This window comes from Bolinopsis microptera, chromosome 5, assembly GCF_026151205.1.
Source record: "Bolinopsis microptera isolate Bmic1 chromosome 5, MBARI_Bmic_1.0, whole genome shotgun sequence".
Taxonomy (NCBI): domain Eukaryota; kingdom Metazoa; phylum Ctenophora; class Tentaculata; order Lobata; family Bolinopsidae; genus Bolinopsis; species Bolinopsis microptera.
The window spans coordinates 20,325,045-20,343,815 of NC_087076.1; the positions used below are offsets into that span (position 1 = coordinate 20,325,045).

At 37.3% G+C, this 18,771-nt stretch overlaps 3 protein-coding genes across 4 annotated transcripts in view; 1 reads left to right on the forward strand and 2 right to left on the reverse strand.

Moving 5' to 3' along the window:
* The first annotated feature begins 126 nt into the window (after positions 1–126).
* LOC134814832 (uridine phosphorylase 1-like) lies at positions 127–12,804 on the forward strand. Its single transcript, XM_063823123.1, has 8 exons — positions 127–255; positions 766–915; positions 1,207–1,321; positions 1,668–1,738; positions 2,027–2,162; positions 11,011–11,148; positions 11,482–11,560; positions 12,061–12,804. The coding sequence occupies exons 1-8, from the start codon at positions 133–135 to the stop codon at positions 12,194–12,196; spliced, it is 948 nt and encodes a 315-aa protein (XP_063679193.1). The 5' UTR covers positions 127–132; the 3' UTR covers positions 12,197–12,804.
* LOC134814703 (melanopsin-like) lies at positions 6,245–10,156 on the reverse strand. Its single transcript, XM_063822884.1, has 4 exons — positions 10,085–10,156; positions 9,595–9,859; positions 9,251–9,378; positions 6,245–7,284 (listed from the first exon to the last, which is right to left on the reverse strand). Exons 1-4 carry the CDS (start codon positions 10,154–10,156, stop codon positions 6,283–6,285), a joined length of 1,467 nt encoding a protein of 488 aa, XP_063678954.1. The 3' UTR covers positions 6,245–6,282.
* A 191-nt stretch (positions 12,805–12,995) lies between the features above and the next one.
* Positions 12,996–18,771, reverse strand: part of LOC134814833 (tetraspanin-31-like) — an 84,361-nt gene continuing 78,585 nt past the window's right edge. For both annotated transcript variants that reach the window (XM_063823124.1, XM_063823125.1), the window contains exons 3-7: positions 18,499–18,666; positions 15,359–15,483; positions 14,980–15,084; positions 14,590–14,761; positions 12,996–13,863 (exon numbers count right to left, since the gene is read on the reverse strand). In XM_063823124.1, the coding sequence (XP_063679194.1) occupies positions 13,768–13,863; positions 14,590–14,761; positions 14,980–15,084; positions 15,359–15,483; positions 18,499–18,666 (666 nt within the window). In that variant the 3' untranslated portion in view covers positions 12,996–13,767. The remainder of the gene's footprint in view (positions 13,864–14,589; positions 14,762–14,979; positions 15,085–15,358; positions 15,484–18,498; positions 18,667–18,771) is intronic.

Here is an 18,771-nt window from a genome sequence, read left to right on the forward strand (position 1 = left end):
GAGTTTTAAAGCAATTTGTCTTACGTCATCTTAAGGTATCACCATCTACTTGTACGAAACAGTACCTCATTATCTTAATTAAAATGACCCTCTTAACTTAATTAAAACTAACCTCACCCCAATAATAGCAGTATGGTGAACCAGAGGAGACTAGCACTGCCGAACCCTCACTTGACGGAAGTAACCGAGGACTTTCTGTACCACCTGGGTCTTACTACTCATGATAATCTCTCTGAAATGTTCAGAGATGTCAAGGTATGAGGGGTTAAATTATATCAGTAATATTTGTAATATTATTAGTCAAGGTATGGGGGTTAAGTAATGTTAGTAATATTTCTAATATTATTAGTCAAGGTATGGGGGTTAAGTAATGTTAGTAATATTTCTAATATTATTAGTCAAGGTATGGGGGTTAAGTAATATTAGTAATATTTCTAATATTATTAGTCAAGGTATGGGGGGTTAAATAATATCAGTAATACTACTTTAGATTTGTTTGGAGAGGCGAATCATACACAGTAATATTAGTAATATTTCTAATATTATTAGTCAAGGTATAAAGTCAGGACTGAGGGCTGATTCGATGTTTTCGTGACTTCTTCAATGTGATTTGTTCTGAAATAAGCAGAAGACAATTTTTTCTATTGTGATATAAAAACGACCAAACCAAGATCTCTGTATTTCGACCACGTGACTAAACCACGTGACTAAAGTCTAAACCACGTGACTAAACAACTCCCCAGTCACTTGACCCCTACCCCTCAGTTTATCGTGATGGGAGGTTCCAGTAACACGATGTTAGAGTTTGCCAAGTACGCCCGGGGAGAGTTGTACCTGCCCTCTGACCGACTGGAGAACCTCTGTAGATCAGAGAGATACGGACTGTGGAAAGTGGGCCCCTTGCTGGTTGTGGCGGTGGGTCCTGTTTGTTGTTAATATTAAAGTCATTATTGTAACGGTATATTAGAACCAGACAGAAACAAAGTGTGAGGGGCCAGCAAGGACATTCATATAACTGCTTTGTAAGCTTGTTTAGTTAGCTGATTTTTGTAGTTAGGAGTGTGATTTGCTGAGCGACTTAAAACAGTCTTGCTAGTATTTTACGAAATCTCTTTAGTTGAAAAATCTTCTTCGATGAGTAATACATATTGGTGTCTCATCTTATTGCTACCTAGCCCGATTGGATCCTAATTTTATTGGCTTCAGCACGGAGTTGGAGCACCCTCTATAACGATACTCCTACACGAACTATTCAAACTAGTTCACTACAGCAACGCTACCAACGTCATGTTCATTAGAGTTGGAACCTCCGCCGGCATCGGTGAGAAAAATCTACCTGCTATTCAGCTAATTATTGATTTTCAGCTAAATATTGATGATATTCTCCATTTGAGAGAACTTGCTAGTGACCGTGGTTATTGGAGTAACTTGTTCAATTTTATACTCGAGTACAAGTCAATTTGACTTTTGGGACATATAATTTTACAAAGGATCGCGTTTCGGTTCTAAATTATTTTAGGATTGTTGACATTTGTAAGATTGACATGTTTGATAACAATTGATTTGATTAATTAAATGCAGTCTAACTTACTAATTCGTGCTGTTCTTCTCTTTTAGAAAGTACATTAATTAACTACACCCTTAAAATTATAAAATATCTACTGCAGGTGTGGAACCCGGCACAATCGTTATATCAGAGAATGCTCTTAATGCTTCACTCAGAAAGGAACACAGACAGGTTGGTGTTCAGATGAATATATTGTCAATGATTAATCAAGTTAATTGTTTAATTGGTAGTCACCTGTTTGTGAGCGTTTAATGGACTAATTGCCTGTTTGTGAGTGTTTGAGTATCTCAATTGTGTCTTGTGCCATCCTCAGTGACCTTGCTAGATGATCACTCAAGAAAATTCAGTCAAAACAGTAAAATTTTGGTCGCGGAAAACTGGAATCTGAAAATTTCCTACCGGTAATAATATGGATGTGAAAGTTTACAGCTTTTTAACAGTTTATTGTCCCTTTGGTAGGTTGTGTTGGGCCAGGAGATCTCCAGACCAACGATACTGGACCAAGTTCTAGCTCAAGCTCTCCTAATGTGTCAGAACGACCCCAACATACCCTCCATGTTGGGAAGTACTCTATGTGCTGAGGACTTCTACGAAGGTAGGCTAATGTCTGAGATATTTTGATTGTTGATGGTATGTATACAATTAAGAAAAAATCTCAGGATATAGAAATGTAAGATATTTCACTACAAAGTACAGAATATAAACATCAATGTTGGGCACATGCACAGTTTCTGGTGGCAATAAAGTTGAAGGCACCAGAACACCAAATTTACTTATATCTCTACTTATATCAGTTCCATTCTACTTCCTAGTTTGATTTACCGCTGGCTGCATCTCCAAATCAGCCCTTTTCTTGACCTTTACCCTCCGTGCCAACAGAGTCTCAACATATGCGCATGTCTTAGGGTGAGCTGCAAAGTATATCAGAGGATTGATGATACCATTGGTTATTACAATCCCTGAAGCAGTGACCAGAAACCGTCCGAATTTTAGATTCCTCCGGAAGATGATGAAGAGCATGTTGATGTACATGAGAGTGATGAGGATAAAGGGGACAATAATGAAGCAGACCCCCTTTATCTCATAATCTCCTGGATAAATAGTAATACATCCGTGGTACTGTTCGAAGTACTTAACAGTTATGGTTCCTATGGTATAACCCACTGTTTCATAGAGCAGTAGACAAAAAATAGGTAGCCAATTTGCTACAAACATGATAACAGAAGTCTTGATGGTAATGATGGAGCTGTGTCGAAGTGGAAGGGTTATAGCCACAGCTCTGTCGATGGTGAGAGGCAGCAAGGCTAGCATACTGGAGTGTCCCAGGGTATTAAGGGAGATAGCGTATAAAGCACATGATAAGGTAGAAGTATTGTGTGGGGCGCCCACAAACTTTCTGTTTATTAACCCTAGTCCCCTGAAAACTCCCAAGAGAGACACGAAGACATCACTGACGGCCAAGTTGATGATGAAGAGGCTTTTGCAGCTGGCAAGTTGAATTCTACGGAAGGCAAGGAAGTAAATGATGGCGCTGCTGAAAAGAATACCGAGGAGTCCTATAGCTGCTAGTATCGAGCCCTGGGTACGGATTGGAATGTTTAATTTAATATTAATAATATTAAACACGAAATAAATACGAAACAATTTATTAACTTTATGATGACCAATGAGCCAGATCAATTGCCAAAGATGGCACAAGAAAATTTTATAAGACATAAATGTAAAATAATTTGCCACAAAACTTTAAAAAGAACTTACGTTGACCATTCTGAATGGACAGACAGGCTCACTATCAATAACACACGAGTTGTTTTCAATATTGTAAGCCATAGTTGTTCCAAATCTGAACGTTAATCTTAATTGACATAAATTTATTTAACAGAGGGTTCCTTGTATAGTGGAATATTTGCGAATCGAGTAGCATAAACATTTAGGCATAACAAACTCGTAAATCATCTCTACTATAATTCAGAGAATTCTTTCTGCTGTACGACCGCCCACGTGCAAATCAGACGAAAAATAGGAAGTTGCAAAGATACCATGGTAACAATGATTGCTACACGCACGTGCACGTGCAATGATTGTTTCAACGTCATTTTGATCGGTTTTGTTGATATTACGCTGTGTTTAGTACAAGCAACATTTTAATTGGCTGTATCTTCGGTTGTGTAGGATATTTTTTGACGCGATTTAAACTTACTAACAAAAAAATACTAATACTATTACTATTAGCTTCCTCCCTGTGACTACGGGTTTTCTAGTTTATACATAATATAGACTTATAGAGCTTTTTCAAGAATCAAAGAAAAGCATCAGTCGAAAAGTGTACTTGACCTTAAAGGAGTTATCAGTAATAGTAACTGTGACAAATTTTTAATTCTGTTGTTTTTATTCTGGAATTTGTTTTATGTGCCCACGCCCTGAGAAATACCATACTTCAGTTTTGGTTATCCTGTAATCAGAGGAATGCTGTTCAATTTCCATTTCAGAAGACATGAACAGTGTTCAATGAACAGTGTTCATTGAACAGTGTTCATTGAACAGTGTTCATTGAACACTGCCAGTGTTCATGTCTTCTGAAATTAGTTCTCTTTAGAATTTAAATCACCGGCCAATAAGTATAGCAATACCAGGACGTGACATAAATCATAACTCTGTCTCCATATAATAAGCCCTAATATTATGATTGAACTTAGTATTCAAACTGGGCCTTTTGTCATGTACAATTGCTTACGCCGGCGAGGTTGAATCACCTATAGAGCTGTTGGGGGTCGTTCACATATTACGTAATCTAATAAAACAAATATTTAAAACAAAAAATAAACAATCAGCTGAGGGGGGGTTTCCAAATGCTTACGGTTGATTACGGGGGGGGGGGGGGGGGGGGGGGGATGGGGTTGGATCTTGATGACGGTTGATTACGGAGGGGGGAGGGGGTAAAAATTGCTAAAATATTGATTACGTAATATCAAATATGTGAACGACCCCAAAAAACCTAGACATGCAACCTGCAATCCGAAGGTGATTGGAGCCCTTACGGGCTAGCTACTATTTACTATGGGAATTTAAAACGCTTTTTAAAGATTCGATGTAATCATAATCGATTCTAATAATCACTTAGTGGAAATGTTTGAATCGATTGTGATAGACAATTATTCTTTAAAAACTCTTGATCGCAGGTGCTTTTACTGTATAATAGATCTTTAGTTATCAGGTTGTAATCTTAACTCTTAGTTGTTAGTAAAGACTACAAGTAAAACTCTAACAAATAATACTCATAATATCCTGCGCTCTAATTCAAGATGGGCTATATTCTGCAGAATATTACTGCAGAATTATAGCACAGACACTCTAGTTAAGGCACATAGTCATTAGTCAGTACCGACCTCTCTTATTGTTGTAAACAGTCAAATGCAAATTAGCTGAATGTAAGTTGTCAAATTTCCCAATGAATTACCAATCGGTATGGATTTGCAACAATAAGTAAGACAAGGACAATTTTTGTTTCAAAAATAAAAATTTAACAAAATAGTAAGTTACAAAAATCGTAAACACTCCCCTTAATCAAATCGTAATGCTTACGGTTGATTAAGGGGGGGGGGGGGGGGGGTTGGATATTGATTCTTGATTATGGTTGATTACGGAGGGGGAGGGGGTAAAAATTGCTAAAATATTGATTACGTGAACGACCCCTTGCTACTAAAAAACTGATTTTGAACCATTTGACTAACTTATAACCAATGAGATTTAAGATATTCCGCCACGTGAACAAGGCTTATTATGATCATGTTATCTAGTAGCTCCGCTCTGGCATAAGACGGAGAGTGAACAGATCATACTACTCAGCCACTACATTCTTGCAATGTGAAAAACAGGTCGACTCATTGTGTTCACTGTTAGTGATACATTTTATTGTTCAAATCAGCTGAAATCAGAGCTAAAATCGGTTCCCGAGTAGAACCTAGTGAAAATGAAACCGCACCAGTGTGAGCACAGGAAGAGTGTGGAGAGTTACCACTGTAGGTGGCTGCTGACCTGTGAGACAATATTTGAATTGTATTGCTATTAACGGGGATTATAGCAGTAGATGATGTTTACAAGTCAATTTCGGGATCACCTGAACCTTTGTTTTGGGACGATTATAGCAGTTATTGGTCATGTTGTCATGGTTATGCAGTTGCGAGAAAAATGGCTGCTGGACAACTTTGTCTCCTGCTAATTTATATAATATGTAGTTAGAAAGTTAACAAGCAAGCTAAGATTTGGATTAAAGCCTGGTTGCTAAATTCTCCTATCCGGTGAACTTCTAGTATTTATGGTTACAGTCCAATTTGTGGTACTTTTACGAGTCAAAAGACTGTTTGTTTGAAGGAGAAGCTACTTAAAATGACACATTTTTATAAACATAATAGATATAATTATATATTAATATTACTGAATACTGAATACTAAATTATGAATATTGAATAATGAATATTACTGAATAACGAATAATGAATACTGAATACTAAATTTATTTACCACTGCAGGGAATACTGGTTGTAACTAGAAAACATAAGTTGTTAAAAGTGAGTTTACTAGGGAACCGGTAGTTAAAACAAAATATATGTTGTTTCTGTCACTTTCGATGTATCAGTCACAAACTAAACGAAAGGCCGTGGGACATCAATCATATCCTATCTCTCGTGAAAGTACCATCTATGATTTATTATGCATTATTCTGAATCTGAATCTGAACTCCAAGAAATCTCCATCTTGGGTAAAGACACAATTTCGGGTGGCGATGTGGTTGAAGGCACAGCAACACCAAGTCTGGTTAAAGTTAACCCCCTACTGGGACCTACTGAAGGCTGTACTACTGACGACTGTACTGCCGAAACCGAAGTGCTCCTTCTTGTCCGGCTCCGAGAGAGCCGAGAGTCAACATATTCCCGTGTTTTAGGATGCGTTGCCAGGTATATCAGAGGGTTAACAATACCATTGATGTAGTACACAGTTACAGTCAGTATTTGTGATACTTCATAGCTGTGCGGTATGTCCCACATTGCAGTGACCACAGTTGGAGAGTAAGCAACCAGACCCGTTATTATAATACCGGATGCAGTTATCAGGAACCGTCCAATGCGTATTTTCCTTTTGAAGATAATGAACATGATGGTGGCATACAAGGTCAGGACAAGGAGAAAGGGAATGATGACGAAGCAGAACTTTTCGATGTTTCCAACTATAAGACCTGTAACCATAAGACATCTGTAATATCTATCGTTGTATTCTATCTGAATGGTTCCTGTAACCCACGCTATCAATTCATAAAGCATTAAAGCTAGATTTGGTAGCCAATTTGCTAAAAACATGATAACACAAGTCTTCTTGGTGATGATGGAGCTGTGTCGAAGTGGCAGGGTTATAGCCACAGCTCTGTCTACAGTCAGGGGGAGGAGCACGGAGATGCCGGAGCACGCAAAGGTCGTCAGAAATATTTTGTATATTGCGCAGAATGGGGTGGTGGTGTTATTCGGTGCTCCCACAAACTTGCTGTTTATTATTCCTAGTCCCCTGAAGACTCCCAAGAGAGAAACCAAGACATCACTGACTGCTACGTTGATGATGAAATAGCTCTGACATCTGGCGAGTCTGATTCGGCGGAGGGCCAGGAAGTAAATCACGGAGCCGCTGAGGAGTATACCGAGGAGTCCTATAACTGCCAGCACCGAGCCCTGGGAATATTGGTGAGGATAAGAATGCACAATCTTTCGGCAATGACTGGAGAAAATGATTTAAATCACCGTTATTAATTATAATAAAATTGCCGCAATGGTTGTTTTTATTTTTAAATTCCACAAAACTAAGTTGATGGCCCAAGATCTTGTTTTCAGAAATCGCTCAAAATGATAGTTTTAATTTAATGTATACAATTGTGTCGAACTTATCTTCTTTGCATCAATTATCCACAATTGTACAGATCTTTATAACAACTGAGCGATTTAAAGAACACTTACGTTGACTATCCTGAAGGAACATACAGTGTCTTTCTGTGTTATACACGTGTGGTTATCTATGTTGTAGCCCATAATTCAGCTCAATTCACTTGCAAAACAAGATGTTTTAGATGTTGGTTTTAGAAAAGTTTCCCTTTTCACAAAGCAGAAGACACGTATTTCGGATGGAAATTGTAATTCAAGCAAATATTGAATTACTCCAAAACTCGGGAGGATAAATTCTATTCCCCGTACTACCAAGTTGAGCCATTTGGAGTTTAGACAACAAGAAAATAAAGTTGGAAACTCGATTCAATGGGGCGCAAACTACAATATATGTACAATCACAATGGACATATTCATGAAAGCATATTCTGCACTGAAAATCACTCAAAAATACAGATGTGCGAGATTTCTGGTTTTAAAGGAAGTTCTTGAAGACATTCGGCAAAATGGTCACAATAGCTATGTTTATGTGCAACTTATGAAGCCGTCGATTATGTAGCAACATGCCGTCGAAACTTATTGTTCATTTTTTCGCGAAGGTGATGAGGTTCATTAAACAATGGGAAGGTGGTTCGACGGAATTATATCTGTTAATTTCTTTATAGTTATACTTAACTATTAATTATATTATACTTAAAACTATATTATACTATAACATTATGTCTGATAAATGTAATATACTAGTCGGTCGTGACGAACTACTAGTTACTAAGGCTTGTTACTCAACCGTAGTGATTGTCTCCTGAGCCTTAACTTTCATGAGTGAATGGTTTGTTGCCAGTACTTCAAGATGAGGCAAACAAAGCAACAAACTGTTTCAAGGGAAAATTTATTTATAGTACTTACAGAGTTGTAAATCGCGATAAACATTTCATAGTCTGTACGGTTCAAATGATTGCAGCGAGATAATCATCATATCACACTGCCGTTTACAATAGAAATTGTTCGCAACTGAGGAATGAGCTTTAAACCTAATTAAAAAACCATTTACATAAACATTTTTCTTATCCTCCAAAATAGTAACATTACAACTTCAAATGAACATTTCTATTTCAGCTTCGTACTCAAAATCCAGTTTTTAACAATTACTCAAAAAATAAGCCTCTAATGCCTTAAATATGTCCAAAGTGCTAAGAATTAAAAATGTATTTGTTTCCGCACATTTTGGTTTGTGTCGGAGCTCTGTATCTCAATCAGAAACTGAGATACTCGCAAATTGGACGAGGTTCCGAGAAACGTAGCACTAGTTAGAAAGTGTACTCGATTCAATTTTGTTACTCAGGGTCTAATAAGTCGAATTAAGTTTAGAAATCTCTGGCAGCCGACTATTTGTGGGCGGGATTGTTTCCAGTTAGAGGATTATCTCGGCTGAGTAGAGGTTAGACGCTCCGAAACAAAAGGGCTGCTTTTACCTGTCCTGAGTTCAAATTCACTCCTTTTTTATCGAAGATTGTTCTAGACTATAGACCGAACTACTGGTTCTTTCTGAACGAATTTATGACAGCCGAGTCTGGAAATATTCCCGTGTTTTAGGATGCGTTGCAAGGTATATCAGGGGGTTAATAATACCATTGGTGTAGTATACTGTTACAGTCAGTATTTGTGATACTTCATAGCTGTGCGGTATGTCCCAAATAACTGTTATCACAGTTGGCGAGTACGTTAGCAGACCCGTTATTATAATCCCAGACGCTGTCACCAGGAACCGACCACATTTCCGTCCCGTACTGATAATGATGGACATCATGGTCCCGTACAAGAGAAGGATAAGGAAGAAGGGAACAACGAAGAAGCATATTTCTTCAGCATGTTCAATTTTACTTGATCCTGAAATAAGACATCTGTGAAATCTATCGCTGTATTCGATAATCCATATCCCTGTAGTATAAACTATTATTTCATAGATCAGTAGAGCAAGAATTGGTAGCCAGTTTGCTACAAACATAATGACACAAGTCTTCTTGGTGATGATGGAGCTGTGTCGAAGTGGCAGTATAATAGCCACAGCTCTGTCTACAGTCAGAGGGAGGAGGACTATTGTACCGGAACTCGCCACAGTTGTCAGACACATTTTGTAAAGAGCACACGATAAGGTAGCAGTTTTATTTGGGGCGCCCACAAACTTGCTGTCTATTATCCCTAGTCCTCTGAAAATGCCCAAGAGAGAGACCAAGACATCGCTGACTGCTACGTTGATGATGAAATAGCCCTGGCAGTTGGAAAGTCTGATTTTACGGAAAGCAAGGAAGTAAATCACGGAGCCACTGAAGATGATACCGAGGAGTCCTATAACTGCCAGCACCGAGCCCTGAGAATATTAGTGAGGATAAGAATGTTAATTATTTGTCAACTACTCCAGGAAAGAATGTTAATCACCAATCTATTTGTAATTTAATAATAGCGACTGTTGTGTCGGGTGGCCCCGAAATAGCTGTAAAAACGTTTAGTTTAACGTTTGATCAACTGTCTACACTGATATTTTTCTATATTAATTATCCTCACAGCTACATATTGAATAATTAGAAACACTTACGTTGACTATCCTGAAGGTACATACAGTTTCTTTCTGTGTTATACACGTGTGGTTTTCTATGTTGAAGCCCATAGTTCAGCTCAATTCACTTGCAAATGCAAAACAAGATGTTGGTTTTAGAAATATTTTGAGCGTTGCACCGATCCTAATTATGCTAACTTTGCCATGAATCCGTGCATCAATCATACGTAAAATTACAGAAATCTGGTAAAATTAACCTTTAAGAGGTCCTAGAGACTATTTGTCAGTCAAAATGTCCGTATTGTGTTTATATAATATAAATATAATAATAATAATATGTAACTTATACTGCAACATTAGGAACCGACCGGTCTAGGTTTTTGGCTGCCGGACCGGAAACTACCGGATATCAATCTATTTACCGGTTTGCCGCATTTTGCCAAACCGGAACCGGGTAATAAGAAGAGGAAATTTGAGGCTGCTGGCAATTTCCGGAAAAGTGAGATTAATCCTTGATTGTGGGTTTTTATCAATTATAATATTAAAAGTCATGTGGACACAATAAGAAAGTGCTTATTCATGCCCTATCTCAAATTTCAACAAATGTTATGCTTTGCGAGTAGCAGTCACTAGTTGATATTTTGTACGAGCAGTGCAGTGCAGAGGTCACTGATTGATCTGCTGTATGAGCAGAGATAGAAACGAGTTAGAATAAAATCAAAACGCACATTGCAAGAATTCACAGTTGCATTTTGCGTAGCACAAATGTAGAAATTATTCTAGAAGTAAAGTTCAAATTCTTGGAAACTGGATCGGAACCGGATATTAAAGCCTGATATCCGACCGGAACCGGTCAGTTCCTTTGCAAAATTAACCCCAACAACTCAACAAGATTCCTTATCGAGCTTTATTAGGAAAATATTGAAAGCAAAATGGCTATTTTAAACCACTTCTCATCACGCCAGGCCAAGGCAGACTGGACGGTGCATTCTGTGATTACACGGAGGAGGATAAGATAGAGTACCTGAGGAGAGCCTACAGTATGGGGTGCCGGAATATCGAGATGGAGTCATGTGCTTTTTCCTCTCTTTGTCACCGAGCCGGTGGGTCTTATTTTATTTAATACTTTTTTCGTAGATAAGACTTAATTTGTAACTGTTTTAATAGTGTCATCAAATTGGAAGTGTAACTTGATAAATGAAACTACGGTGGATCATGACTGTTCCTAACGATTATCTGAAGAGTCTTCTGAAGACAGTGTAAATTTGTAACGAATAAAATCGAGTTTGATTATCGAATTATCATGACTAAATAAATAACTACTATTAGTAAAGTAAATTTTATAATTAAAGTAACTTTTATAAGTAAAATAACTTTTAAATAAGTAAAATAACTTATAAAGGAATAAAATAACTTTTAAATAAGTGTTATTACAGGTGTTCGGGGTGCGGTGGTATGTGTGACCCTAATAGACAGACTACAGTCAGATCTCATGTCCCCTCCTGATGTAGAAAGGTATGTTTGGGTGGTTGAAAACCTCACCCAATTAGATCCAGTGCCCACACAGCTAACACTCTAACAGTGTACTTAATAAGCTTGACGGTGCCCACTATGAACTAATCAACAACATTTTCTGAGTTCTAATAGTCAGCGAATCTGGCAAATTTAAAACATTGAATTATTTTGATTCGACTTAAAAATCATCAGGCCGTAACATAATTCTGGTATTAGCAGCAGGTGAACAATTTAATGGAAATACTTTGAGTTTTATTTTGCGGACAAAAATTTACTGTTAAAATAGACTTACCATTATTTTAGCTACCGACCAAGCTCAATGGCTGCAGCTGGCAGATAAACACCGCCCGCCATTCATCCCGCATATTTAATGGCGAGACCATCCTCCAACTTCTAAAAATTTTATATTTAATTTACTTTTAGTAACTAATATTAGGTCCATAATACGAGTCCTAAAGTTCAATTTCTCCACGAAACTAAAATCGTCCTCCCTCTGTCAGATACGACGAGTTAGTGAGACGCCCACACCAGCTTGTGATTAAGTTCATCAAGAGACAGCTGGGACTTAAGATAAAGGAGAACAAGTCCCTGACTCAGGCTACCTCAACTCCTCCCGCCCAACCTGTGACGTCATAGTGATGTATCGCAGTGACGTCATTGTATGGTGACGTCATTAAATAGAGAGGAGATCTTATTACTTTCTTTGTTTCAATAACAACTCAAGACTTGAAGTCCAGTAAGAAAATGACTGCTTAGAAAGCGAAATTTAAACTCAAATTCTGGATTTATGTGTTATCGAGACTGTATTCTACCTTGTTCTGTGTACACACAATTTCAAGTATCAAGAGTGAGCACATGTTATATTATGTGATAGTGATAAACTTTGATGGCATCTGAATTTTGTGTATGATGCTCTAGTTGTACAAGTAGAGAAATCTTACTATTTACCTATTATGAACTGAAATATTAAGTTTTTATCAGGTTTATTCGATATTCTGTTTGTGGTTTTGGCTTGGAGTCATTAAAGAGTATTTCCATAGATAGAAATTGGGCTGGTGTAAACCTTTTTTATAGGACAAAGCGAATGAAAATCTAATCGAGAGATGATAAAAAAGGTTCCAGTTTGTTTAAATTGGCGAAGCATTTGTTAACGATCGTTGACAGATAAGTCTGTATAGCTTTTTGTATTAGCCAGCAATAAATTATCTTTACAAAGACAACTGATAATGATTGCCACCGATTTATTTTATTTGAACTGATATTTATAAATGTTGCCCGCTTGAACTTGCTGAAACTGAAAGTATCAATTCTTATTATTTATTATGTTTAATTATCGATTTAACCGTTCTTTACGAGGGCACATGGAAACAGGTTTTCATCAGTGGATAATCCTTTGTTATCGTTTTGCAGTGTATTTGTTCAAAAATTCAAACAATTGTTTCAGTTTTGCAACTCTTTGAAATTAATAAAATTGAATACAGCACCAATAATAATTGTCGTGAAAACTTCAGAGGCTGAAGATTGAAAATTTAACATGTTATTCTTATATTTCATCGAAAACATCAACCGAACTTGTACATTGTAAGAAATAGACGGTACAAACAACAAAGCGTCTTAGTCGAAAATGTTTGTATCGTTTGTGTAATATGTAGGATTAGTTGATTATGTTCATTACCTAAAGACTTTTGAGTCTTGAAAAAGTAAAAATTGTAATATTATGATGATTCATAGTCAAGGAATGAGTCGAAAACATTTCCACACGTTAATAATACAACAAATTGTCGTCGAGAATTCATCCAGAACATCAAAGAGCCAACTACGTAATACATAAAAATACCAGATCTTCTTGAACAAGAATAAACCGCAATCTTGGGAATGTAATCTGTTGTAATCTAGTCAATAAAATAAGAATCGTCTGGGCCAGCCTAGTCAAATCTATATATCAACTTACAACTGATCTTTTAAACACTGCTTTAAAATAATTCTGCTAAGTTTAAATAGATATTATCAATTTATCATCTGCAAAAACTTGAAAATTTAATAAAACATCACATTTATGCAGATTGAATGACTCAAATAGTTTTATTACAAATATTTATCTATACTAAGAAGTATTAACATGAATAGCATGAGCGCATTGTTCAAATAGTTTCAATATAAATTAATCAGTAATCACAATGTCTGTGGTAAAAGTTCCAGCAACCCTCTTATTCTCTTGTGAAACCTCCGTGTCCAGGGAAGCTGTAAGCTCTGGATGGATCCTTGGTGTTTCTGTACTGTATCGCCAAGATAATGCCAATCAACTGAAACAGTTAGAGCTACAAGATAAATACAAAATAGCTAATTAATTGAAGTGAGCTTCCGGTTTAAAGGTTGCCATAAAATTTCATTCCATAACAAAACTCTCGGGGACATTGCACGCGTGTGTGATTTGTAACAATTTAAAACTCTCTCTCTGATATTCATAATGCACTGCTAATTCTCTAGTGTTCTGACGAGTACAAACGAAATTTCGTAGCCATTATCCCAATTTAGGGCAATGACTGGTCATTTCAGATCAGGCGCGGCACCGTTTATCCTATTTATGGTTTAAACGACTAGTACGTTATTTCTAGCATGGTAAACGTTGAAAAGAGTATGTTGCGCCATAAAAGAACAGTTTGGCGCCCGCGCGCTACGTCAAATCGAGATTTTCCGTTTCGCTTACTTATTCGAACATTTTAAAATAAGAGGTAAGGGGGCTGGGGGCCGGGGGTGATATGCGCCTATCCATTGTTAAAAACGGCTTCAACACTTACTGTTTAATGCTTAGTATAGGGTAGTAAGCCTTTGTTATATTTTATATTTGTAATTTTAGTTACATTTTCCGAGACTTGGTCTCAGCCAAGATACGGACCAAATTACAAAAAGCAAAACTCAAAACCCCCTCTTTTGCAATCTAACACCACATTTACACATCCTATTGTGTCGCCCCACACACACTGCTCCATAATCAGACAGTACCCACACACTCAGCTTATAACGCGTACCTCTGTGAAGGAGAAGAAGAGCCCCACAGCACCGGACACTTTCACTGCGTAAGAGAACTGGTCTGATACCTCGTCAGTACAGGCGTGACAACCTGTGTCTGTAACAGTCTTGTTGGGTTCTGGTCCAATTGTCTCGTTTAGGTAGCACTGTGTCTCGTCTGTCTTGTACAGGCTTTACGTGGGTAGTTGATGGTTAATTGGGGTAATTGATGGTTAATTAATTGGGGTAATTGATGGTTAATTGGGGACTATTACTGCAGTTTTAAGTGAACAAGGTGCATCGTCATAGACTGAAAATGTCAAGCGCCATTGCTCTAGCTGAGTAGCTGTAATACTACAAATAGTAAAATATGGAAGCAGATAAAATGTAATTAAAATAATTTGTCCTACTTTGCGCAACAGGTAAGAACCGAGCAATTCTGAGGAGGGAGGATAGAATCAGTGACATTCTGATCAAATCCACAGCAGTTAAACTTTCTCTGTATCTCATCTCGGCTGCGTTGATTTGAGTGTGAAAGTTAGAAAATAAGTATCTGATGTTTCATCAAATCATCGCGATTATAATTATATCAAGTCCAACAGTTTAAACATTTAGTGAAACGTATTCAAGAGCAATTCCATCACTTCAAATTGCTCTATCTAGATGACATCAATACATTTAGATTCGTTACGGTGATCAGGTACTCTAAACTAATAAGAACAGTATTAAAGTAAGTACTTTAGTAGTATTAAAGTGAATGACTCAATTTGTAAATAACCAGTCTCCAACCTGTGGTTAGTAGCGGTTACCCAGGATTTGTTGAGAATCTCGGCTTGTTGCTCAGTGTTAATAGCCACCAGGGTGATGGAGGATGCGAACTGCACGATACACAGCAACCCTAATACTACCATGTACTGTGGATCTTGTTAAGGAACTTTTAACTGTTACTTTTTAAATATGTTAGACGATTATTAGATGGTTGTGAATCGTGTTGAATGTGAGGCGTGAGCACATTATCGTGAAATTTGGGCGAATGATTATAGTAGAGTCAGAGCCCAAAGGTCGGTAGGTGTAGAAAAGCCACTGCTGCGATGTTATCCACGTCATTGCTTATTCCGGCTAAAAGCAAAGCTTATTCCGGCAAAACATTGATCAATTTAATGGACTTTCCACACAATGTTGTCTATATAACCACACAGCTCTATAATCACACAGCTTGTAACTTGATATCAGGTAATGGGTCCTAAACACAACTTGCCTTTTGTTACGATTCATACTCACAACAGTACACTATATTATACCTAAATATACTGAGGACAGGCTAAACGACACGAGCTATATTAGCTATGTTCAACTCTCTGATCCATGCTGACTTAATAAGTAAAACATTAATATGTAAAACTTAACGTGAATAACTAAGAGTACAGATGTAGACATGGAGTAATGTATGACGTGGATTCAGCTCTCTCCCTCTCACGACAGCTATGAATACCACGTGATATTGTCACGTGATAATACCACGTGATAATACCACGTGGGTATGTGTGTGTGTTTGTGTGTGTGTGTTTGACAATGTTGAGGTACCTCCCTGATCCCTATTGTGTAAAGCTCAATATCCTGGACTCAGCCAGAGGTATGTGTGGTGTGTACAGTGTAGCTGTGTAACTGTACACAATGTGAACTAGTAGGTGGTTATTGTGTGAGGGAACGAGTGTAAGAGCGAGTGTAAGAGCGAGTGTAAGAGCGAGTGTAAGAGCGAGTGTAAGAGCGAGTGTAAGAGCGAGTGTAAGAGCGAGTGTAAGAGCGAGTGTAAGAACGAGTGTAAGAGCGAGTGTAAGAGCGAGTGTAAGAGCGAGTGTAAGAGCGAGTGTAAGAGCGAGTGTAAGTACGTAACTTAGTCAATAAGAGTGAGTGTAAGTAGCCATATTTAGTGTGTTATGTACTAATATTATGCAGTAATTATGAACTTATTAGTGTTCCTAATTATCCTCATTCTAGGAGTGTATTTAAGGAGTGGTAGGAAATACAATAACATTGATTAGTTAATATATAAGTAGCAAGGTAATGAGATATTAAATACTACCTACTATAACTTAACTATGAGAACTGAGAAGCTTTCTCAACTATCTAAGTTGGCGTGCATCTACATTCTATAATCTACATTCTATATTCTATAGAATAAAATATCTCGCCTTCTTCTAGTCTCAAAAGATAGCTAGCTACCTCAGTTAGTCAGTTATATGGATCAAATAAAGGTAAGTTAGCTCTGCAATCTATTACACCATATTTGGTAAGAGGTAAGATCGTGTTCTGTTTGTACTAGAGTGCTGGAGGAGTTTTTGAAACATATTATAAATGATAGATTTGTACTGCTAGCAGGAGCTTTCAATAGTACATAACCAATTTACCAGCGGTTACTACACACACACACCCAGATCCAGTGATCACTAGAGTAACCACATTGAAATCAATTCTAACTCGGTTTACTCTTAACTAACACACAAACTCGTGATCCTATGTCACACACACCTGGTGTTCAGCTCACAAAGCAATCTACACACTCCTCTATATATATATATATACAGTATACACTCCTCTACACAGCTAATTATCTTGATTATCTTTGACACGTGTCAACTTCCGAGTTACTCAATACATCTTCTAAATAATGAGGTCTTAAACACGTTATTAACGACGTCATTAATAGTCAGCATTTATTCGATTAATGGCAGAATTGTTTGGCTAATTGTGTGATGTGATACTGGAAAGAAAGTGTAGAAAAAACAGTAGTATAGGGTAATCCAAAAGTTTGGAAATGACTTGCTTTTGAGAAATTCCAAAACTGTGAATGATTTTTTTTCATTTCAGTAAACAGTTCCTTGAAGTAGAAAGTGTTAATTTGATCGATTCTGAGTTTTGGAGGTTGTCATAACTACCAAAGTAATCTTTTACACCACCTCTAATTTACTCTAAACACTGTGTTTTGAGGGAATTAGAGGTGGTGTAAAAGATTTAGTAAACACACCCGAAATATTAAACACTGGATCCCTCAATTCTCGTCCCCACATTAACTCAGACACAAAAGAGCTCTCTACACAGGAATCAGATTACACCACGTGATACCACGTGACACTCAGAACAATACAACACACTCTAAGTTGTACACGTTGTGGCAGGATTACGAGAGGTGGAAGAGCTGGAGGCTAGGTGGTAAACATATTATTATAATATTGAACTTGAATATTCGCACTTGAACATTGAGGGGGAGCTGATAAATGTAACATTAGGATGAATAATGAATATTCGCATACCTCTCTCACAATGTGGTTATCACATGCTAGTAGTATCATGTGACACAGTGCAGGACACCTGTTTTAACTACTTATTCCAGATCAGTCTACTGTAACCTACACTAGAATGGTTGATATTAAATGGAGATTCGGGTGTCTTTCTTCTACATATCACAGAGACCTTTGAATTATACTATTGGATTGGTACATGCACACTTGAACCGCAGTTATTATTTCATCAGTTAGTCTCATCGTTTCAATAAATTATAGGATCAGTAATGACAAATTTCAAATTTGCACATGTCTTGTATGCAGTTTTAATTAATAACGCTTGATGTGCTTACAGCACAAGTTATATAGAAGTACAGTTGCAGTGTACACTGAACACTCCAACTTAGACGTAAACTGTATGGCAGGCTTTCTATAAATAGAAATATGGTGCAAGCAACCCATCTTCATTCTATACATGGTGGAGCAAAAACCTTGATATGATAACTAAAATGAGGATTCTTAGTCACTATAGTTCAGTGTATTAAATGGAGCTATATAATCTGATAGTTGAATATGGGGTAGGGTTAAGTGATCTAGTGAAAGTTGAATGTGCAAGTAAACTAATCTAAATAAGCAGGGAAAGGATACGAAGAAGAGCATGACTTGGTGGTGGTGTAGAGCTCCGCACAGTCCCAAGAATGAGAAGAGGAAGAGGAAAACTCCGGCAGCAATCAGAAACCCTATCAGACTGTAGCTTGTGAAGTAGTTCATTTTGTACGCAAAGGCTGGCACTGCTATCATTATCAGTGCAATCAACTGAGGTAGTTGCATGTTAATTTTTCTTACAAACTCTTGTCCATGGAAAGGAGCTTACTTGATCTTTAAGTTTAAATATAAATCACAGTCCTATCACTGGATATA